General features: G+C 47.9%; 2 protein-coding genes across 3 annotated transcripts; one reads left to right on the top strand and one right to left on the bottom strand.

Moving 5' to 3' along the window:
- The first annotated feature begins 12882 nt into the window (after nt 1-12882).
- On the top strand, nt 12883-15975 carry LOC136516524 (zinc transporter 6). 2 transcript variants are annotated; one of them, XM_066509930.1, is made up of 2 exons: nt 12883-13890; nt 15323-15975. In XM_066509930.1, exons 1-2 carry the CDS (start codon nt 12988-12990, stop codon nt 15635-15637), a joined length of 1218 nt encoding a protein of 405 aa, XP_066366027.1. In that variant the 5' UTR covers nt 12883-12987; the 3' UTR covers nt 15638-15975. The 2 variants fall into 2 exon arrangements, with proteins under 2 accessions (XP_066366027.1, XP_066366028.1); XM_066509931.1 differs by lacking the exon at nt 15323-15975 and adding an exon at nt 14007-14474.
- Nucleotides 15976-21615: 5640 nt separating this feature from the next.
- On the bottom strand, nt 21616-21945 carry LOC136515467 (uncharacterized). The gene has a single exon (XM_066509046.1). It carries the CDS (start codon nt 21943-21945, stop codon nt 21616-21618), a length of 330 nt encoding a protein of 109 aa, XP_066365143.1.
- Between the last annotated feature and the right edge of the window lie 1376 nt (nt 21946-23321).

Here is a 23321-nt window from a genome sequence, read left to right as displayed (position 1 = left end):
GCAACCAGCCTAAGGCTGGCCACACACTCCTTTTATATCCCCAAGGGCTAAGATAGCCGTTACCCCTTCACTGGGCAAAACACGCACTGACCGGACGCGCAGGTCATAACGACCGAATGCGCAGGTCGCAAAGTCTAGTTGCTAGGATGACGCCATGTGTCCCCTCCTTTTGAAGCCGACCGTTGGGCTTCAACAGCTAGTTCCCACGTGCACATACTCTTGATCGGACGCGCCTAGGTCCAACGACTGGACATGTCAAGGCTGAGTCTGGTTACCAACATATTTCTGCACAACTGACCGGACTTGCCTTTCTCCTACGACCGAACTCGACTCTCCCAGCGTCCGGTCACTACAGAGAGGTTCTAGAGACGTTTTCAGCGACCGGACGCGTTCGGTCATCACTGACCAGACTCTCCGTGCGTCCGGTCGCATCTGGACACGCTAACAACACTAACTGGACGCTGTGACTAGACTCGCAGGTGTTGACCGGTTGAGCAGGTCGCAGAGTCCGGTCATAGACCTTTCAGCGCTAAAATGGCTATAACTCTTAGTTTCAAACTCCGATTTCGATGATCTTGGACATTTTGGAAAGCTTACTCAGAGGGCTACACATCCCACATGCATACTTGATCCAAATCACAATGGATCAAAACAGTATTCCAATCCAAGGACCATCCTATAGTTCGGAGTACACCGAAAAACCTTTTTCTCTTCTCTAAGTTGATTCACAACAACTCTAACTTCTTCTCCTTTGCAAATGTGCCAACACCACCAAGTGTGCTCCACCATGTGTATGTGTGTTAACTTTTCACAAACATTTTCCAAAGGATTAGTCACTCAACTTGCCACACCACTCGATCCTAGCGATGATGCAAAGTTAGATCACTCGAGTGGCACTAGATGACCGATGTGCAAACAAGTTTGCCCCTCTTGATAGCACGGCCATCTATCCTAAACCCGGCCATCAACTTCTCTACACACCTATGACCGGTGAAATGAAATGCCCTAGGTTATACCTTTGCCTTGCGCATTCCATTCCATCTCCTCCAATGTTGATGCAACACATGCACCAACATGATCAACAATGATATGATCCACTTCATATCATCACGTGATCATATTGGTTCATCGATCTTGACTTCACTTGCTTTTTACCGTTGCCTTCGTCCATCGGCGACCATGAAGCGGCCATGGCGGGGTTATGGGAGGAGCGCACGGTGGTTCATATGCCATATAAGTGCTGTTACGGGGATAGTTACAAGCAGAGGATGTCGCAAAGACGATGGCTGCGCGAATAGGATCTAGGCCGAGGTTGCCGGCGGTGGCAATAGCGTTCTGGCGGACTCAGTGCAAAATTAATCCATCCATCTATGATTATAGCAGTAGGAGATCACCTATGGTCGACCTCAGTAGTTGGTTGTCTCAGAGAAGGCGGGAAGAAGACTGTCCACGTGCGTGATGGTACTTTGGTTCATGGCGATGGCGGAGACGAAGGGGGTGGCGACGGAGCACCCCCTAGGCCCGACCACAGCCACGAGTGGCACCGGTGAGGCCCGAGGCCCCTCTAGGCAGCCAGTCGATGTGCACCTGTGGCCCAGCACGCATGCGGCCGGCAGCTGCTTGGGGCCTGTAGCCGGCGGCGGAGGCGACGAGCAGAGAGAGAGCGAACGGAGGCAAGGAAGAACGGGCGTGAGAGGAAAAGCGAGGAGGGTGGAAGAGGGCAGCGTGAGGTGAGCAAGGAGCCATGTGCAGGCTTGCCACCTACTTCTTAAGCACAGCGTGGGGGCAGGGCAGCATGGCACAGCGTGGCCAGCAGGGGCAACGCGGCGTGTGCGGCCACGGTGGGAAGGTCACAAGGACAGAGCAGGCCGTGGTAGGTGAAATGAACGTCTCACGATGGCATGCTAGTATAGGATACATATAAGTGAATTTTCTATTGTACTTCGTTATTTATTTTTTTAATAGAAAAACGACAAGGTGATTTAAGCACATGGCCTTGCTCGGGCACGCGGCCAAGTTGAGCACGGTGCTCGGCCAGCGCAGTGTGATGACAAGCTGAGCAAGGTAGCCTGCGAGTGCCAAAGCATGCGGTGACCGCGCACACCAGGCTAAACTGCCGGAATCATGCACTGCAAGAATGTTAAAACGCGCCCAATTTCCAATCTAGCTCAGTTAAGACTAAACCATCTCGACAAAGTTCAAGAAGGTATATACGGCTACTAGTAGTAGCAACAAACACCGACAAAGATGAACTAGAGAGGAAGATAGAGGTGTGCCAGCTTGGGACTACCAACCAGTGCCCAAGGTCAAGAACTAGCTGGCAAACAGCACGTTCTAGCTATTTACACGGCATTTAACTAGTGATCAAAACACGCATTAACCAAACCAACACCTATACCATCACAAAGCACTCACTTTGATGCAATCAATATCATGCTCTCAAGATCAAGATCATGTACACTCCACATATATCTGCTGCTCCTACACTGGGAGCACGTAACAACATGTTCTCCATCCACCCAAAAAATGTTCTACTCCTACACTAGAAATAGACACAAAAATATGCTTGTTAGGAATAAATACTCCAAGTTCTTATAAATGTCTCTCTTAAAAAGTTTCAATTGCAGAAAAAGAGGCATGGGCTATGCAAAAGTTATTCATGAAAGAAAAGGTATTGAAAAAATGGACAAGTGTCCGAGATATCCAAAACAATAGGTACTTAGATGCCCGCCTGAAAAAGAAAGAAAAAGAAAGATGAATAAGATAGCTCATATTTTCTTGTAAAAGTTTTTCAGTTTCAAACAAGAGAGATATATTCCAAGGAGCATAGTAGAATTAGGTTAGCCACCATATACATATCCACACACATGCACATCTTAATCTAAGAGTATGACATCTTTCTCCTCGGATCCTTGTTTTGACTTTACAATATATGTAATGCAAGTATGTTCTCATATTCATCCCTACCTGAGCTCCACATAAGCTCTTAGAAGTAGGTAAAAAGAAGGCAAAGCCATCTATGCCTTAGTGAGGATCCAAAAATACTAAATATTGAGTGATTTGAGAGTACCACAAAAGGAGAAGGTAAACTATGTTTTGTTTTCAAAATCTTAAAATGTTTCTCCAATTGACTTGACTGAAGGAAGATAGTGATCTGTTTCAAGCTGTTCCATTCTTCAACCGCCTAAAGTTTTGTGGTAGACACTTTGAATCCCACAGTGCATGCATGACTGGGAATAGTTTTATGTTGATGACTTATCCTAAGGTTATGTCTTGAGTAATCCATCCTTTTTATCGAGGATGAGTAAAAGCCTAAGTGTGGGGGAGTTTATTGATGGTAGTTAACATTCATCACAAACCATCAATATAACTTGCATAAATGGCTAAAATGGATCACCAATGTAGACTTAGTGTTTAAACTGATAAATTCCATGAGTTTTGGTGAATATGTGTTTCTAGCAGGATTTAATTAGAAAACCGCCAAGCAGGACCTATTTGTCAAAGGAAATTACGGAATTCCATCGTGTAAACAGCGTGGGAAGACTCTAGAAGACTCCAGGTGGCTCTCCACTGAAGCGGAGCCTGTACCCCTGACATGTGGGGCCGACCTATGGGTAGGCCCCATATGTCAGTCCTCTGTTGCTATGTCGGTACTCCACCGCCTTAAGGAGTGCATCCCCACCATTTATTCAAGTCAGTTTGATCCGAAGGCTCAGGATTGAAGCTCTAGCCTATATATACCTGCCTGCACCCCCCAGGGCAATCCATGCATTTGATCCTGAGAGCTGAAAAGCCAGAAACCCTATTCTATATTTTCACCAGGATCAGAGCTAGCAATTAAGAGAAGATTAGTCCTCAATAGGATCTAGTCTTGTATTAGAGATAGAGAGATAGAGTGAGATGGAAGAGTTTTGGAGAAATCTCGGCCTATCGGTGCTCTCTCTACGGCTTATACCCTGGCAGAATCAAGTTCTTCTTGAGCTTGCTTCTGAGATTTCTCTAGTAATCGACTTGTAATTCAAGTAAGCATCTTGTTCATATTATTCTTAGGTTTATGACTCTCTTGAGTACTTTAATCCTTGTAGCTCCTAGGTTAAAGTAGTATTCGTAGTGTAAGTGTGGTGCTTAGACTCGGTTACTCGTGGATGTACCCTACTTTCTGGATCGGTGGTAGCTCGCAAGGGTGACTCTTATAGCCTCATTGAATCCTTTGTAATCCACCTCTCGTTAGTAGGCCTAGGAGGACTTTATTGCTATAGGAAACATACTCTGCCTGTGTTTTCTCTAGTAATATCCTCAGAATTGAACAATAGAAGACAAAGCTTACCGAAGTTAGAACTAGAAGACCTTAGTAGTCTCCTCTACGCTCCTATTATGTAGCCTTGATTGTGAAGTTGGGTTAAGTTAGATTTGGTTATTCTCACACATGTTTCCTCGAGTTTGATATAAAACTGGGTACTCCTAGTGAAGTGCTATATCGGTATAATATCCATGTGCTTGCGGATTATTCTGTGTGCATTAATTTATACCAACAGTAGCAGCATCAGGGACCCCGGAGGCACCTGCCACAAGTGCGGGAGGGAAGAGGCAAGAAATCACCTCTCGTTCCTCCCCATAGCACCCCAGCCTCACGGGCAGGGGCGCGCAGGGTAGAAAGAATGGGGCTAGGTCAAGCCCATGAGCCACCCCCATCATGCTCCGAAAAGCATGAAGGGAACACCACAGGATGGCAACGCCTCCCCCGAACCTAAGGCGGCTTTTCGGGGCCGTCTACAAGTACAGGGAGATACTAGAAGTTGTCCTTGGTGCTCGTGCTTTAGCAATCTGAAGCCTATGGGTTTGGGGAAGCACTTGAATCATGAGACCCTATGGTTGGCCTGAGCACCACCCTAATCCTTCCTTGCTCGCAAAATACCTTCTAGCACCAGTTGCTGAAAGGGCGATGCAGGCTCCAGCCACCACGAGCGATCCCCAAAGGAACACACGACGAGGACCATGTGGTTCTCCCAAAGACGTTCTGTCCCATTTCCTCGCTCTCTCTCAACAGGAAGGCAAGAAATGGTTTGTAGACAGCTGTGGATGGTTTGAATGGTAGAGGACCTGTATTTATAGGCCCAAGAGCAGACCAAAACAAGCCGAAAGCTCTTACGCCGCGTGGCAAACCACGGGAGGTCACAACCAAAGTCAGATGCCCGCGTGAGTTCGGGCAAATCAAGACTCTCATAAAGGCTAGACCGGTACAACGTCAATGAGACTATTCGGTCCCTCCTGGGTCATAAGCCCCAAGACGCAGCACACTGACATGGCAGGGCTTGACACTCATGAACTGCGTCGCCAGGGCATCCTGACGGGGCGGAACGCAGCGGCCACCTACCACGTAGAACGCACCAACCCGCAAGAGGTTGAGCAAGCAAGCTCGAGCAAGCCACGACTATGAACCTACGCTCAATGCACACTCATATCAGCGCTTTCACGATCACTCCATGATCGCAAAAACGCTCGGGAGCTACTGTTGGGGTTATAACCCCGGGGGGGTCTCAGGGCACCGATTAGCTAGCAGGTTGAGCGGCCCATAACACATCAGTTAGCGAAGGCATAAACGACCGAGGCCCAGCTAAGCCAAGCGAACCAGGCCGGATGCTAAGACCAGGGTCAACCACAACCCCTCCTTCGCACCTTAGTTACACGGCACTGGAAAGGCGCATGACCTCTCCCCCATCACGACTCCAGGAAGGAACGGAGAGAGGTCGTGCCCAGCCAAACATGCCTGCTCTGACAGGAATGAGCACGCCGCACTGGCCCCACAAGGACGAGGGACAGCAGTCACCTCGGTCCAATCAGACGCCATCCCTGTGCCACGCCGCACAGACAAGACAATACCGCTCAAAGCGATGACGACATGTACGATGACCACCGGCCAGATATGGCCCGACAAGACAAGAGTACGATCCTACCCACTACGGGATAGGATCCACGACGAGGGCCTCGACTCAGAGGCCATCCAGGCTGGCGGAAACCACGATCCCAACGATGGGGATCGTGGCCCCCCGCTCCTCAAGACAACAAGGCAACCAACGGCCTAGGGGCGGCCACCAACTCCTGTACAACGCCCCAGGAAACCAGGGAGACGATGACGAAGACCACGGCGGAAACCACGTCGCACAGGACGCCTAGCGAACTATCATTATGCCTACAGTGCCGCCACGGTCGACACAGTAGCACCACGCCGCACCACACCGCGATGTGGCCGTAAGACCATGATAACAGTCATGCCCAGACGCACCTCACAAGATGGCGTAGCTTGTAAGCCAAGTTAGCTAGAATCTCCCTTAGGCTCACGACCCCTTCAGTAGAAAGAACCTATTGCTTTGTATATGCCCTGGCCCCGAACTCTATATAAGAGCAGTCAGGGCACCCTTTCTAGACATTCTGAGTCCCCTACTCGTTCACCCCTTCTCCATCGTAGCAGGGCTCCTAAAGCTTCCCTATAGGCTGTCAGTCTCCTAGCTTAGGTCCTTCTACCTCTTTCACCATTCTTGCACCCCCATTGTAAGAACTTTAGAGCATTCAAGCGAGGAACACGCACTTGATCATTTCTGAGACTGGACGTAGGGCTCCGACCTGAACCAGTATAAATCCTCATGTCTTTTGAATACTACCATCATTTTCCTAGAGCAGCGCGACAATCGTATAAGTTTACTAGTCCGGTTTACGAAACACCGATAATGTGCAACTACGACCGATCACTCGTGCCCTCTTAATTCCTACACCGACGGATCCCACACTTATACACCTAATTAGCTTACTTTCCGGTGCCACCAAAGCCCAACATTATGCAAAATAAGCCTACACACATGGCTACAGTTCGTTTTCTTGCTTTGCTTGTAGAGATCGTTCATTCCCATCTTGGCGGGTTTGGGATTCTATATTACCAATATTACGTGGGCTTTGCTATGGTATACATGTAGCCATGTAGGTACTCCAATTACCACATACTCCTATATGATTATATGGTAGTAATAGCTTAAACAACTCACATCCTTTTAGGATTTACTAGCAAATGTGCCCGTATGTTGCAATGATATAATTTATGTTATATGTTCCGGTATGTTTTGAAATCGAACTTAGTTGTGGCTAGACGCGTGCTATTATAACTCATATGAGCACGAGTCGTTAGTTCGGGTTAGAATGGGACAATACATTATACACTAATTATGGTTCTTATATCTATTTTTTTATCTTTAATATTAGATAGCAAACATATTTCAATAGGATTTATAAGCTATAATTTATTTCATGATGACCCGTAATATTGAATTTATTATTTGAATGTTCATCTTACCCTAATATTTAAACCACAAAGAGTTTTTTAGTTTCAATCCTTACGTTTTGTTTTTGTTTTGTTTTTTTTTTATTTTATTTTGTTTGATTTGTTTGTTCCCACGATCTCTCAGTCGGCCCTTTCCTCAGCTCTATTTTTTCCTTTATCAGCTCAGTTTGTTAGTCTGTTTCCGAGTGAGACATCCATCCCCTCAGTTTTCTTTATTCCTTTTCTCCACTTTTTTTTTTTTGAGTCCGTTCACACGAGAGTCCAGTTTTCATATCCATCTTCTCCTTTTTTTCAGTTTTGTTTGATGATGAGTTGGGACTCCAGAGGTGTCGATTGTGATTTGTCTTTGACGGAATCAGAGAGGAGTGGTACACGAATAACAACGGACGATTGAGTGTATATATATAGATTTGTGTGGGCCAAATTTTAGAGGTCCATAGATGCAATGCAAGTATTCGAGGCTGGTGTTGAGGTGTAGTAGGTGGCACGGGGCCCGTGGGCCGTAGTTTACGGCTCTGCGATCGAAACTAGTACACGGATTGGGCCAGGAAGCTGGTGTATTCGGTACAAAAATGGTTATAAATATATAATTCAGAGTAACAACACTAATCATCGGAGTGGCGCAGCAAAAGCGTGGTGGGCCCATAACCCACGGGTGTCAGGATCAAAACCTGGCTCCGATATGTTTTACTGTTTTTTAATTAATATGAAATATGTCTGCCTTATTTTCATGTGTGCTAATTTTTTTCCCCTGTGTCTGATGTAAATTGATATGTTTTACTGTTTTTTAATTGAAAATATAAATATGTCTGCCTTATTTTCGTGTGTGCTCATTTTTTTTCCTGCTGTCTGATGTAAATTAAATTCTGCTTGCGTTAGGACTTCTTTGACCCTCGGCTATCAGATTTATTTACGCTACTTTCCAAGTTTAAATAATTAACCATGAAAATGTGACCTTTTAGCATGTACTCCTGTAGTTTGCTCACATAAAGTGTGTTAGCAAATCTCCAGAGTAAATATATTAACCTCACTATAAAAAAAAGCTTCTGCTTTGCTATTAAAAAGCGAGACTATCATGTGACTGTCTTCAGATGATCTATAAAGACACGAAACTATTGAATGGCTCTTACAAAATAAAGACAAAAACAATAGATGATACTATACACCCATGTAACGAGGAAATTAATTTACATTGTGATAATGACCGATGATATCATTCTCTCCTATTTCCTTTTCTTTTTATCCATGTTGTGTGAAATCCTAATTGTTATAGTTCGCTAACACCACACAATTATCTCACTACGATGTTATTCGACTTTTCCACGCATTTTAGAAAAACAATTTATTACTTCAGTGGTGCCTTTACTCTTTTAGCATTACTATTTGATATATTTCTAAGTACTGCAAGAGAATAAATGTAATGAATGATTGAAGCTGAATTGTTTAGGGCCGCATTTTATATTTCGTCCTGAGAACTCAAAGGTCTCGTTCGCTTCGTTGAAAAAACAAGTCGAAATACTTGTTCCGGCTGATTTATTGAAAGAGAAAAACACTGTTCCAGCTGAAAAAACAAGCTGAAAAGTACGGATTATAAGATAAACGAACAGGCCCAATTTTCTAGAGTCAGCCCTGGTAGGGGCAACGAAGGTGAGGATCGCAGTGTATTGGAGCAGTTCGAAAGAAGCGACAAATAGGAAAGAAAAAGAAAGAGATATATGTGTTTTTTATTTTTAGCGTCCCCCGTGTTTATTAAGCACAAACTCTATTACCGCGATGGGTCGCGTGTCCGTGCACTCGCGCAGCCCATCCGCGCACTGCTCGCCAGGAGGAAGAAGAAAGGTAGGATGCCGAGGTTAGAGAATCCACTCACCGACGACTCTTTGGGTGGCGACGGTCATGACACGACGGTGGTGGCGGGTGAGATGCGGTTGGTGCGGTGAGGGGCAGGAGCCACCAGTCGCGGATGGTGGAAGCCGAGGGCTGGGGCAGGGCACCGAGGATGATGTCAACAAGGTCACATGCTCCTCAAACGCAGGACCCGTCACGCATTAACTTCGTCCTTTATTAGGACCTCCGCAAGTCGCAGAAAGCTGCGTCATTGTGCATCAGATTCAGAGGCGCATGACACTAGGGTGCAGGGACATCGCCAAGCAAATGTTGAAGAAGGGTTTTAGGGCTGCAGTTGATGTGCATCTCCGGTGAATCAAGGGTCAAAAGCAGTGGCGAATCTAGGATTTTAACTTTAGGTATGCCGCTAAAACAATGTTTTATATATAATTTGGTAAATCTATTTTAGCAATTCGGTAACAATTATAAATTTTACAACGTGATTTGGTATACATATACTAAGTAACATGATAAGACTTAAATTCAAAGATTAAGTTGAAACTATCTACTAGATACAATATAAATAGTTCAAAAATCATACCGATAGTTTAAATATAGGCATAAAGAGTACAAGAGGCTTACAATGCTATTTTTCAGACTGTTTTATTCGACGCTTTCCAAGAAATATGAATGTCTTACTATATCTTCTTCATCAATCAGATCAACCGCCGATCTTCCACCACTAGTTCAACGTGATCAGGTGGAGGATTAGAAGGTTCAACTGGCTATGAATGTTACCAAATAGCTTTGAATGTAGAAAATAATTTTCTAAAAAACACGAAGAGCAAAGATTAAAATTTACCTAACCAAAATAGTGGATCAAGACGATAAGTCCTGGCTGGCGCAACCGTATATTCTACAGATAGGACGTGGGAATTAGATGGCGATCCTCCGATCCAGCATTTAGAGCATGGCGGAGGGCAGCAGGGCACCAGGGGGTCATGGCCGGCCGGGGCGTCACAGACTCACATGTCAGGCGGCGACGCACGTGTTCCTCCGTGGCTCCCCGTCTGATCGAGATTAAATTAGGAAATTCGAACGTATACGGAGCGCACATACCAGACGTTTGGACTTTAGAGAATTGGAGGTCCCTTGCCACATGGTGTCCCGTCATCACGCGATGGTGTCCACATATATTTTTTTCTTTTTTTTTCTTTTAACAAATACAGCATATATACAATATAATAATATATATACTACTGTTGGCCTGGTTTGCAGGGTATGCCGGTGCATACCCGGCATACCCTGTGGCTACGCCACTGGTCAAAAGGAAACTGTGGATGGAGGCTAGAAAAATTAGCATTCAAACAACGCACGAAGGCAGCATGCTATTGCTGAGGGTCGAGGCATCGCTATTGCCATGGTTAAGGCCAGCGGACCGATTGACTTGGCCCCACATGTCGGTCGTGGCCTCCTCCGCTAAATGCAACATATGACTTTTTTTTAGCATACACTGAGCATGTGACACACACATACAACACTTCCCTCTACTAGTTAAAAAAACACTTCCCTCTTCTTCCCACCTCGACCCTGAGTAAATTGAGCCTAGTCCGGCCCGAGCCGAATGGGTTTTGGTCCACTCATGAGCCCTAGTGGACACGGTGCGCACATATTTTGTTGTCCAAAATTTTTTTTTGTTGGTCCAAGCTTTAACCTGAAATACTATTAACAGCTATTTTGTACTATAAAATGCGCGGACGACCTGCCCATACTCAAGCTCGGCTCGAGCCTAGCCTAGAAAATTAGACCCGAGCTGTCCAGCCAAACGGTCGTAGACGGGGCTTTTTCCGATCCTATAACTGAGTTCTTTTTAGAGAAAATCCCCTATATGCCATCAAAACTTATAAGCATCCCTTACTTGCCATAAAAAATTGTACAATCCCTTGAGAGCCATCAATACAGATTTGTGATCCCTTATTTGCCACTAAATTGACTATTGACTGAGATTAAGGAACCAGCTGTTATAACGCCGTTATTATTTCCTTTTCTACCCCTCCCAAGTCATCACGGACACCTCCAGGCCGGCCTCATCAGTTGCCACAACACGGCCTCGTCCAAACAGAGAAACCCTAGATCGACGAGGAGATTTCCTCGCGGCGGGCGCCGATCTCCCGGGCGAGCGCCACACGTCCCGCGCCGCCGGCTCGGCTCCGCTTGGCGAGGACCCCAACCTCCTGGCCGCGCCGCCCCCAACAGCCTGGTCGCGCCACCCCCAATCGACTGGCGGCCCGCCCCCATGGCCTGACTGCGCTGCCCTCATCAGCTGGCCGCGCGCGGCCCCCACGGCCTGAGTGCGTGCGCCCCTGCCCTCGTGGCCAGGCTACTCCCCCAACGCCGTGACCGCGCCGCCCCCACTGACTGCGCGCGTCCCCGGCCGTGACCGCGTCGCCCCCACTGCTGTGACCGCGCCGCGTGGCTCCTGTTCTTCAACGGCTTTCGTCCTCCTGGCAGAAGGAGAGACACCAAGCAGGGCAGCTGATGATCTGAAGATTGAGTAGCGCAGAGGCATGGAGATGCCTCGGCAAGGCCGTGACACTTCTTGGCTTCCTGAAGGGTAAGAACTGTTCGTACACTTTTCTTTCTACATTTGTCTGATTACAATTGGGGAAAATAATTAAAATTGTTATAGAATACATAGTTTCGATGGTCCGTTCATTCACAGGATGGACCCTAAGTCAAGTTACCTAATGAAAATTAGACTCATTGGCAATCCTAGAAAGCGCAGGGAAACTATACACCACCTCCTACCACCTCCATGGCTACAGAAAAGAAAAAGGCTAAAGGGAAGGTCAAGGCAGCAGGGAAGAAAAAAGAAGAAAGAAGTTTCAGTCCCACCTGAAAGTCCTTCTATGTGTACTAGAAGCAAAACCCCCCAAAGGAGTAGCCCTGCCGCACATACTAGGAGCAAGAGAAAGCTTGCTGACCTCAATTTGTAGCTGATGCAGTTCATTTTCTACGGGGGTACTTCTTATTTTGCTTCGTCTTTGTGAAACCAAGTCTCCTGTTATTTTGCTTGGCCTATGTGGGCTACTATCTGCTATCAGTATGTTTTTGTGGCTGCTTATATGGCTGTTTGGATGCTTGAAAATGATGCTGTAAGACAATTGGACATCAATGCTTACTTGTATGGACAACAATGGCTGTATGGAAATATGCTTGTATGGACAGCAATGGCTGCTTAAAAATGATGCTTGAATGCAAATCAAATGTTGCTGTTGTGTTGTGTTCAATTATTATCAGTGCAAGGCATGTAAGGGATGAGACTAGAATTAATAGGACTGAGGAGGGGTAGAAAAGAAAATAATAAAGGCGTTATAACAGTTGGTTTCTTAATCTTAGTCAATAGTCAATTTAGTGGTAAATAAGGGATCATAAATATATATTGATGGCTCTCAAGGGATTGCATAATATTTGATGATAAGGAAGAGATGCTTATAAATTTTGATGGCATACAGTGGATTTTCTCTTCTTTTTACACCCAGCCCGAACCTGATCTGGCCCGCAAAATTCTCAGCTCTACCCCACCTCCACAAAATTCCGCAAAAACCTCTGTACCACGCCAGAGTCCAGACAGACTTCAACGCTGTACGGGCCTGGCCGGGGCCCACACCGCATTGAAATCAACCATCTCGCACGGTCACACCCTTGTTTCCTCCTCCCAGTCCAAACACTCCAGCTACGACCGCCAGGTCTCGTCCCCTGTCGCCGTCGCGCGCGCGCAGCGCGGGGTGTAATTCCGTCGAACGCCTACCCCGCGCCGCCGCAGCGCCATGTCCGGCACCGGGTGCCTCCCCGCCGACGGCGCGGCGGCCCTATCCAGGGTCTGCCGCGACGGCGCGGCGGCCGCGCGGCTCAAGACGGGGTCCCTGCTGGCCATCCTCGTCGCCAGCGCCGTCGGCATCTGCCTCCCCGTCGCGCTCACGCGCGCCTTCCGCGGCAGCCCCAACTACGCGCGGGGCCTGCTCCTCGTCAAGTGCTACGCGGCGGGGGTCATCCTCTCCACCTCGCTCGTCCACGTGCTCCCCGACGCGCACGCCGCGCTCGCCGACTGCGCCGTCGCCTCGCGCAGGCCGTGGAGGGACTTCCCCTTCGCGGGCCTCTTCACCCTCGTCGGCGCGCTGCTCGCGCTCCTCGTCGACCTCTCCGCCTCCTCCCACCTTGAGGCCCACGCCCACGTCGGCGGCGACTCCGACGCCCATGGCCACGGTCACCAGGAAACGCCCTACGCCCCAATCCCCAAGAAGGTTCCTGTGTTCGAGCTCGCCGGTGAGATGAGCCCCAAGAAGCGCGCTTTCTTGGATGACGACCGAGAGGAGGACCCCGCGCCGCACGCCGCCACCAACGGCGCCGACCCGGACCGCGACGACGTGGCGCTCTTCGGGCCCAAGAAGGGCGCGCGCAGCGACGAGGTCCCCGTCGTCGCTGCCGGCTGCCATGGCGTCGCCCATGAAGTGGTGGAGGTAGGGGAGGGGCCCGGGGAGGACGAGGAGGAGGCCAGGAGGAAGCAGAAGATGGTGTCCAAAGTGCTGGAGATTGGGATAGTCTTCCACTCCGTCATCATCGGGGTTACAATGGGGATGTCCCAGGATGTCTGTGCAATCAGGCCACTTGTGGTTGCGCTCTCCTTCCATCAGGTGTTCGAGGGGATGGGTCTCGGCGGATGCATCGCACAGGTGACAGCCAAAAACATATGTTTACTCAAATTATGTGCCTAATTGAAGAGCTCATGACCAATTTGCTCATATTATTAAGTTCATAACTAATTTGCGAATTTTTTGTGTGAATTTAGATTTTGTATTATCAGGAACTAGGAAGTTCTACATCTACCTTGAAAGAATCTGTGATGTCAATGTTCTCTCATAGTCTCATATTACACTATGCTGGACAAAATATCATTTGACCGATTGGCTGGCTTCCTTTTGGAGTACAATGAACTGATAGTCGTATTTTTTATTAGGGGGTCACATTGTGTTATTAGCTACCTATATGCTTATGCCTGATATGATAATTTGCACATAGACAGGACAAAGGGATTAAGCTTGTCGTTGATTGTTTTCATTTTCAGATTTGGGAATCTGGTCTGAACCGTATTGTTATATTCTATACTAATAGTTGATAATGATTAAGCCCCTTTGTGTCCCCTGATCCCTCCATATAACTTTATAGAGTTTAGAATGATTCCTGACCTATATGCTTATGCCTGATATGATAATTTGCACAACAGTTAACCAGAGTGACGTTTTTGTACAACTCATTGCATTTGTTTTAGCAGTAAAAACCTGAAGGCTGAACTTTTTTGCACCATGAAGACCCATGTGGCCAATCTGTCCTTTTTCGCCACCAAGTTCTGTTGGTTCATGCTCAACTTTTATGACTCATCAAATGTTTGGAGTTTGGACAATGTTTACCTTTTGTCTTCCTTCCACTATAGAAAGAAGGTAATGAGGCTGATGTGTTATGCACACAGGAGAAGTGACAAAGCAAATAGCATTTTAAGCCTTAAAAGTCCTTTTTGGTTTGGTGGTATCTTGTTGGAGAGCAATTCCACGAAGAATGATAGTGAAAGAGTAAAGTAAAGAGTTTGCAGGGCATCCCAAACACTAGGACTCATAAAGATTCAGAGTACCTGAAAAATACAACAGTAATACAAGAGTAATGTGTCCAGTGTTGGCAGCGGTGCTAGTGCGATTTGCCAATTTCTATCCTTTCCCTCAGTTATCATAATGTATACCAAATAAAGCCATCACCTTGGCTTCCATTTAGCATGCGGGCAGTCTTATTTTGATATTCATAATTCATGGTCCTGTTCGCCTGTTGGTTTCAGCCAGGGTTTATCAGCCATGGTACAGTGTTTTCCTCTCACAACAGACTAGCACCAGTTGGGCTTATCAGCCCAGAAACTAACCAGCGAACAGGCTGCATAACTAGAGATGAACAGTAATTTCCAGTTGCATGCATTACCCTTTGGTCTGCATGGTATTATGTCATCTCTTCACTGAAACATACTAAATATTTGCTTCTGCAGTCTTTGTTTCTAATCTGTGCTAGCATATAGAGACACTTGCACTTTTCGTTGATGTGTATGCACTTGTCTATTTCTCTCAGGCTGGTTTTGGGATGGTAACGGTTGGCTACATGTGCATAATGTTCTCAGTGACGACACCATTGGGAATTCTTCTTGGAATGCTAATGTTCCACATGACTGGTTACGATGATAGCAATCCAAATGCCTTAATAATGGAAGGGATCCTCGGTTCACTTTCGGCTGGAATTCTCATATATATGGCGCTAGTCGATCTAATTTCTCTTGATTTTTTCCATAACAAGATGATGTCAGCATCTCTGAAACTGAAGAAGGCATGTTACATTGCGTTGGTGCTTGGATCGGCTTCTATGTCAGTATTAGCTCTCTGGGCATAGGTAATTTGCAGAAGAGCCTTATGTACGATCTTGAGAGGAACATGATGTAATGTTGCTCCCCTGGTATCCTGTGTAGGAAGGAATGGATAATTTGGGGGCCAACACTACACTAGTCCCCTCATGTAAATTTGAACACAAAGGAAACTGAAAGTTCACAGCCACAGTTTGTGAGCTGTGCATACTAAAGTGTAGTAGGGAAATCTTTTTGGCCATGAGATTGGCCCTGATGCTTATACTGTTGTCGGATCTGGAACCCATGATATGATGGAATGCTTATTGATGGAGATTGAGAAAGTAAGCTTCTTTTGCGAAGCAGGCAAGCATCAGTTTGCAAATAATCGCGTGAATGAGTAACAAAAAGTGTGCACCATCACCTGAATACCTTTCCGAATGTTAGGGGTGTTTGGATCCAACTACTAAAATTTAGGAGGTGTATCAGAAAGATGTTACATGGGGTGTTCGGATACTAATAAAAAAAATAAATTACATAATCCGTCAGTACTCCACGAGATGAATTTTTTAAGCCTAATTAATCCGTCATTAGCACATGTTTATTGTAGCAAAACATTATCAAATCATAGACTAATTAGGCTCAAAAGATTCGTCTCGCAAATCAGTTCCAAACTATGTAATTAGTTTCGTAATTAATCTATATTTAATACTTCATGCATGTGTCCAAACATCCAATGTGACAATGACTAAAATTTAGGAGGGGCAACCAAACACCCCCTTATATACTCCTTTCAGATTTGCTGCTTATACTATATTTTTCTTCTGAGTCAACCATTGTATTGCACTAACAGTCGCTCTACAAACAAGCAATCGTTACTTGGCTTTCCTTAACAAATTTCATTTCATGACTATTAATCAATATCTGAATTAGCAATTCATGCAGTAGTAGCGCCCGCTATATACAAGTGCTACTCAGTAATCAGTATTCATAACCGAATAAAAAATCTGATACGAAAATTAAATGAGCCGTAGCGCCCGATCATGTGCCTCTGGCTCAGAGCAAGGTTAACAGTCGTCTATAAGAGCAATACTTCAAAGCTTGCAGCTCCCTGCTAAGAATCACAAGGGTTAGCAAATACTTCTTTTTTTTGTCATAAACTCGGCTCTAGGGCCTTGTATTACTTAACGAAAGCTCAGCGCACTCGCGAGCAACGATCTAGCTGCACGGTTACACTTACACCATGGGAGATGGAGTGATACGCATAGGTCTGCGATTGCGAGGCATCGGGAGATTACACAAGATTATAGGAGATGTTGAGAGCACGAGCTATGCGGGCAGTACTTCTTGTAGGCTCTAGCATAGAGTTTGGTTCACTCACTGGTAAAGCAAACAGTATTGGAAACAGATCATTAGTATTGGGGGTTGGGGGGGGGGGGGGGGGGGGGGGGGGGGGGGGCTGCATGTGGTAAATGTATCCAATACCATTACTGTGTTTGGTTCGATGCTACAGTATCGGAATACATTTTCCAAATTTGAATACTACTAGACGAATCATTAGTCTAACAAGCCATCCAGTGCAATACAAGAACTCGATGGTTATCAGAGCATCAGCACAAGTAAAAGGGACATGTCAGGCAACAGAAATACAAGAATATATTATAATAATAACACGAGAAATCACCAAAGAAGATGTACAGATTTGGATTTGCCAACCATACCATCATCAGCGTTACAAGTTCAACCAAAATGAAACGTCCCAATAAAAAAATATCTACTTATAGAGGAGTTTAACCATATTGCAAACCAGAAAGTTTAGAACTTGATCGGTATCTGATTCCAGGGTACCTCATTACGTGTGGGTTCGAATCTGAAAGCAGATATGGCTTAGGAATAATAGTAAATTGATTATCAGGAGTACAAGGGATGTACAATATATAGGCAAGGATGACGGGTTCACAGATCAATACCCAATCAGGAGGATCCTTGCCTAATACCAAATCACCTACTATAACAGCCCTGGGCGCCTAGGCCCATGTGGCTAGCAGCCCAATAAGCCTCACGCTAACACGCCCTCATAGTCTGATCGTCAGCCACTACACACGTTCAGACTGGACCTAAATTCCGTAAAAATTGAAGAAGGAAGTCCCTTGGTGAAGATGTCCGCATACTAAGACGAAGTCGGTACATGAAGGACACGAAGATCACCAATTGCAACTCGCTCCCGGACGAAGTGAAGATTAATCTCAATGTGCTTAGTGCGCTAGTGCTGAACTGGGTTGGAGGACATATAGACCGCGCTGATGTTGTCACAATACACCAATATAGCGCGGTGCAAAGGGGCATGAAGCTCTTGAAGGAGCTGGCGTAGCCAGGCGGCCTCGGCGACACCATAGCCACTGCGCGATACTCAGCTTCAGCACTGGATCTAGAGACAGTATTCTGACGCTTGGAGGACCAGGAGACGAGGTTGTCACCAAGAAATACAGCATAGCCCAAGGTGGACTTGCGCATATCTGTACAACCGGCCCAGTCAGCATCAATGTAGACCACAAGATTAGTGGATGTAGATGGTCACAACAGAAGGCCCAAATGAAGAATGCTTCGAACGTAGCATAGAATCCGCTTGAGGGCAGCCAAATGAGGTTCACGAGGATCATGCATGTGTAGACAGATCTGCTGAACAGCATAGGAAATATCCAGTAGAGTGAATGTCAAGTACTGCAAGGCACCAATGATACTCCGAAAATCTGATGCGTCAGCCACAGGCGCACCATCAGCAGCGGCAACCTTTGGATTTGTGTCAACCAGAGTAGAGCATGGCTTGCACTCTGCCATCCCAGCACGGTCAAGAATATCCATCATGTACTGCCGCTGGGAGAGAAGAAGACCATCGCTTGAACGCTGAACATGCATACCAAGGAAGTGATGCAGTTCACCAAGGTCCTTCATGGAGAACTCCTGTTGGAGGGCTGAAATAATCTGTCGAAGTAGACCGGGTAAGGAAGCTGTAAGGACAATGTCATCAACATAAAGCAGCAAATAAGCCGTGTTTGAACCACGCTGATAGACAAAGAGTGAAGTGTCGGACTTGGCTTCAACAAATCCAAGGGAAACCAGATATGTAGCAAACCGACTGTACCAAGCACGAGGAGCCTGCTTCAACCCATGCAGTGACTTGTTGAGCTGACAAACAAAGTCAGGATGGGTGGGATCCTCAAAACTAGATGGATGTGCACAATAGACTGTCTCAGTTAATGTTCCATGGAGAAAGGCATTCTTGACATCAAGCTGGTGTACAGGCCAGTGTCGAGAGAGCGCCAGGGAGAGCACCGTGCGGACTATAGCTGGCTTGACCACGGGGCTGAACGTCTCGGCGAGGTCCACGCCAGGGCGCTGGGTAAAGCCACGAAAAACCTAGCACGCCTTATACCGCTTGAGAGACCCATCAGCATTGAACTTATGCTTGAAGATCCACTTCCTAGTGACCACATTGGCTCGAGGGGGCCGAGGTACGAGATCCCATGTGTAGTTCTTTAGCAAGGCAGCATGTTCTTCTTCCATAGCAGCGTGCCAACACGGGTTGGCAAGGGCGCTGCGGAAGGTCTTGGGCACCGGAGACAGCGGTGTGGCATGGTAGAGAGCTGGAATCCGGTAGCCGCTCTTCGTAAGCATTGCCATGGAGTGCTAGTTGCGTACTGGTGGAACAACAATGACACCCTTGGGTAGCGGTGCAGCAGGAGGACCGCCAGAAGCTACAGCAGAGCAGGGATGCTGGCAGAAGGCACCACTGCAACGGTCAGTCCCCAATGAGTGTAGACATGCTTAATGATGGGCACCGGGAATGGCTGCGGGCGGCCACCAGCGGTGGGAAACCGAGCAGAGGACCACGCGTGCCTGGCGACAGCGAAGGCAAAGTAATCGTTGTGGACAAGGGTGGAGGAGCCGCACGTGGCTGTGGGGACGGAGTAGTCGTCGTGGATGATGGCGTAGGGGTCGCACATGGCTATGCAGGCAGGGGCGTGAGGTCGGCTGGGAGCGCATCAAGCGCTGCTGGACCAACCGGAACATCGCCGGGTGCAGCCGCATGTGGTTGTGCGGGGGGAGGGGCGCTGGAATCTGTAGAGATAAACCATTATGGGGATCCGATAGGAGTTGGCACATAGTTAGTCACATCCAAAAAATCAAAGTCGGCCTGTGATGGGGAAGAATCACGCTCAGCATAGGGAAAGGACAACTCGTCTGAAACAACATGGCGAGAGATGATCAATATGTTCGAAGAGAGAGATCAAGGCAGCGGTATCCTTTATGATGAGCTGAATAACCCAGAAAAACACACAGGGTAGACCGAGGTGAGAGTTTGTGGGTGGCTGTGGCATACATGTTGGGATAACATTTGCAACCAAAGACGTGAAGGTGGTCATAGGAAGGCACAGTACCAAAGAGGGCAAAGTGCGAGGTGGATGATCGAAGCGTCTTGGTGGGCAAAATGTTGATGAGGTAGGTGGCTGTTTGCAGGAGAGGGAGGGTGGAAGAGATACCTGGAACAGAAGATAACGCACAACATTGTCAACGGAACGAATGATACGCTCGGCCTTACCATTCTGAGGCGAAGTGTAGGGGCATGACATACGAAGATGAACACCATGAGTGAGGAAGAACGTGTGAGAACTAGAGTTGCCGAACTCCCATCTGTTATCGCACTGAACTGCCTTGACTGTGGTGTTGAACTAGGTAGAAACATAGGCAAAAAAGGAAACTAACGTCAAAAAAGCATTAGATTTAAGTTTCAAAGGAAACGTCCACGTATAATGAGAGCAATCATCAAATATGACCAAATAGTATTTATAGCCTGATACACTGAGAATAGGGGATGTCCATAGATCACAATTTATAAGATTGAAATTATTGGATGCTCTAGATGCTGACATATGAAATGGAAGACGCACATGGCGGCCTAACTGACAAATATGACAAAGAGATGAACTATCATGACGACAAGCAGGAAGACCGGACGACGCTAGTTTGGAGAGGGCCTCATGTCCAGGATGCCCGAGGTGGCGATGCCAAAGCGAAGACCCAGAGTCGGCGACCAGGGAGTGCATAGCCGACAGACGAAGAGGGAACAAAGGCCCAGAGCTATTGCACCTGACGATCATGTTCCGAGACTGAAGATCCTTCACAGAACAATCAGTCGGGTCAAACTCAATAGAGCAATTGCTATCGAGAGTAAACTGGCGAACGGAAATAAGATTCTTAATAAACTATGGAGAGACCAAAACATTATTAAGATTTAAGGAAGGTGAAATAACAGTAGCGCCAGTAGCTGTAATGGGAAGTAAAGAACTGTTACCGACAACAAAGGAGGAAGGGGGAAGTTGTATGTGAAAGAATATTGGAACGTGAGGCCATGTGAGATGTAGCACCTGAATCGAAAGTACCCCTCGTTGTTCTGGGGCTGGTTTAGTGTCATGGTGCTGAACGTTGACGCCAGGGAGGGTTGATACTAGGTGGGAAGCCCACCCATCGGGTTGTAGAACCCGGGAGGAGGTGGCGCCGCCCATTGACCGGTGGGAGCAGGACATTGGCCGGCTGCTGGGGTGACGGCTGCACCAGTAGCGCTTGCTGGTGCGTGGCCGCCGGCAGAGGCACGAGTGGAGCCCACGGACAGGGCCACATCTGGATGGACCCAGCCCACGGGTTGTAGAAGGAGGGCCACGGGGCGCCCCTGGTGCCGGAACTGTCGGGCTTGGATGGTGCACCGAGCTAGGAGCCGGCCTGCAGAGTCGACGCGCTTGCCGCCACACTTGATGCAGCGGCTCTTGGATGGCGAAGAAGACACGCCCCCAGAGCCCGAGCCGCCCGTGGCGAGCTGCTGAGTAGTTGGAGGGTGCGGGGTTGGTGAAGAGCCAGTGTCGGTGGACACAGTGAGGGCGGTTTGCTGAGAGGGCGCCTGGTTGTCCATCATCAGCTCCTCCATGAGGAGATCGGCTTTGGCATCCAGGAACATAGGGAAGGGACGACCACGCTAGAGATGCATGCCGATGGTCTTGAACCGATTATTCAGGCCACGGATGACGTTAAGCACCAGAGTGCGGTCGGTGACGACCTCACCCAAGTCACCAAGCATGTCTGCCATGTGCTTGAACTCCCTGCAATAATCTGTGATGGACATATCACCTTGAACGAAGTTCCAAAACTTGGCGTCGAGGTAGAGGGCTCGTGTCTCGCGGTTGCTGAAGAACTGGGAATCAACAACACACCAGGTGGTGCGGGCAGTGGCGTTCTGGGCCGAGATCGTCTCGGCAAGGTCGTCGGAGATGGTGTTGAGGATCCATGACTTGATAACGCAATCCATGCGTGCCTAGTCTGGGAAGCCAGGTGCCGGACCATCCTATGCAGGACATGATCCTGAAGGGAGAACTTCCCGATGGTGAGGAGGAATTGATCGCGCCACCGATTATAGTTGCCGAAATTGAGGTCGAGGACGACCCTAACAAGGTTCCGGATGTTCTATACAGCAACTGCCAGGGCATGAAGATTGGCGATGGTGGCAGCTTCATGCAGGAGCAGGGCTTGATGAACATCATGGTGGTTGGAGGTGCGATCCTCCGCATCATAAGGGGGTTCGTCGTCGTCATCGGCGCTGGGTGCGTCGTCGTCATCATCGTCGGGCGTGCCAGTAGTGGCGCGCTCCTGTTCAGCATGGGCCAGGGCGTCGCGAGTGCGCGCCGCAGCGGCATCGCGCTTCAAAGTGGCGTCCTGGGTCTCCTTCTCGGCAGCGGCGGCGCGTGCCAGGGCGTCAGCCCGAGCCTTCTTGCGGGAGTCCGCGCGTAGGCGCGCAGCAGCGCCCGCATCAGCCGCGGCAGCGGCGGCGGTCTTTGCCTTGGCATCAGACTCCAGGGCAAAGGCTGGGGGGTAAGATCCGAAGGCAGTGGCGGCGGCAGCGGCGCGAGGAGTAAGAGGGGGAGTCCCACCCATGGAGATCGCTACACAGCAGGGGATGCCGGCGCGAAGGGCGCAACCAGGAGAGGAGGCGCGCTGGGAGGGGGGAGGCGTAGCCGGAGAGGCGCGCTAGGGCAGCGGTAGGTGAATCAGGGTGATAACCCAGACTCTTGATACCATGAAAGCAGATATGGCTTAGGAATAATAGTAGATTGATCATCAGGAGTACAAGGAATGTACAATATATAGGCAAGGATGACCTGGGGTTTATAGATCAATACCCAATCAGGAGGATCCTTGCCTAATACCAAATCACCAACTATAACAGCCCTGGGCGCCTAGGCCCATGTGGCTAGCAGCCCAATAAGCCTCACGCTAACAGAATCAAATGATTGTATCGCTATCCAGTCTGTTCGCAATTGGATTGCGTTACAATTGGCTGAACCAAACGCGTTGTAGGTTTTAATTTCTAGTACACTTAGGCATGAGTGGTTTGAGAATAATAGAGCTCCACTCAAGTTCTTTTCCTGACCGGTCCTATCACATCACTTTCTCTTCACTCCCTTCGTTTTCATTTCTCTGTTTTTGCTCTTTGACCACACTCTGTCTTCTAGAGCAACAACAGCCCTGCAGAAGAACTACTGCCACTCTGTAAGTCACCATTCTTTCTCCAGGTGGCATCCAATCCTACATGGCCACCAGCTGAATCACTGCCGCCCCAAGCAATGCTCCAAACTGTAAACTTCGATGGTCATACTTTTATGTGGAGAGCACATTGTGTTTATTAGC

The sequence above is a fragment of the Miscanthus floridulus genome, chromosome 17, assembly GCF_019320115.1.
Source record: "Miscanthus floridulus cultivar M001 chromosome 17, ASM1932011v1, whole genome shotgun sequence".
NCBI classification, from domain to species: domain Eukaryota; kingdom Viridiplantae; phylum Streptophyta; class Magnoliopsida; order Poales; family Poaceae; genus Miscanthus; species Miscanthus floridulus.
Note: the sequence above shows the minus strand (reverse complement) of the source record. Positions and strands in the feature narration are given on the sequence as shown.

Bases quoted from the DNA above. Each gene is read 5' to 3' on its own strand.
- LOC136516524 (XM_066509930.1), top strand. From the start codon at position 12,988: ATGTCCGGCACCGGGTGCCTCCCCGCCGACGGCGCGGCGGCCCTATCC. The intron at 13,891-15,322 runs GTGACAGCCAAA...TATTTCTCTCAG, and splicing joins TCGGCGGATGCATCGCACAG to GCTGGTTTTGGGATGGTAAC.
- LOC136515467 (XM_066509046.1), bottom strand. From the start codon at position 21,945: ATGGATTGCGTTATCAAGTCATGGATCCTCAACACCATCTCCGACGAC.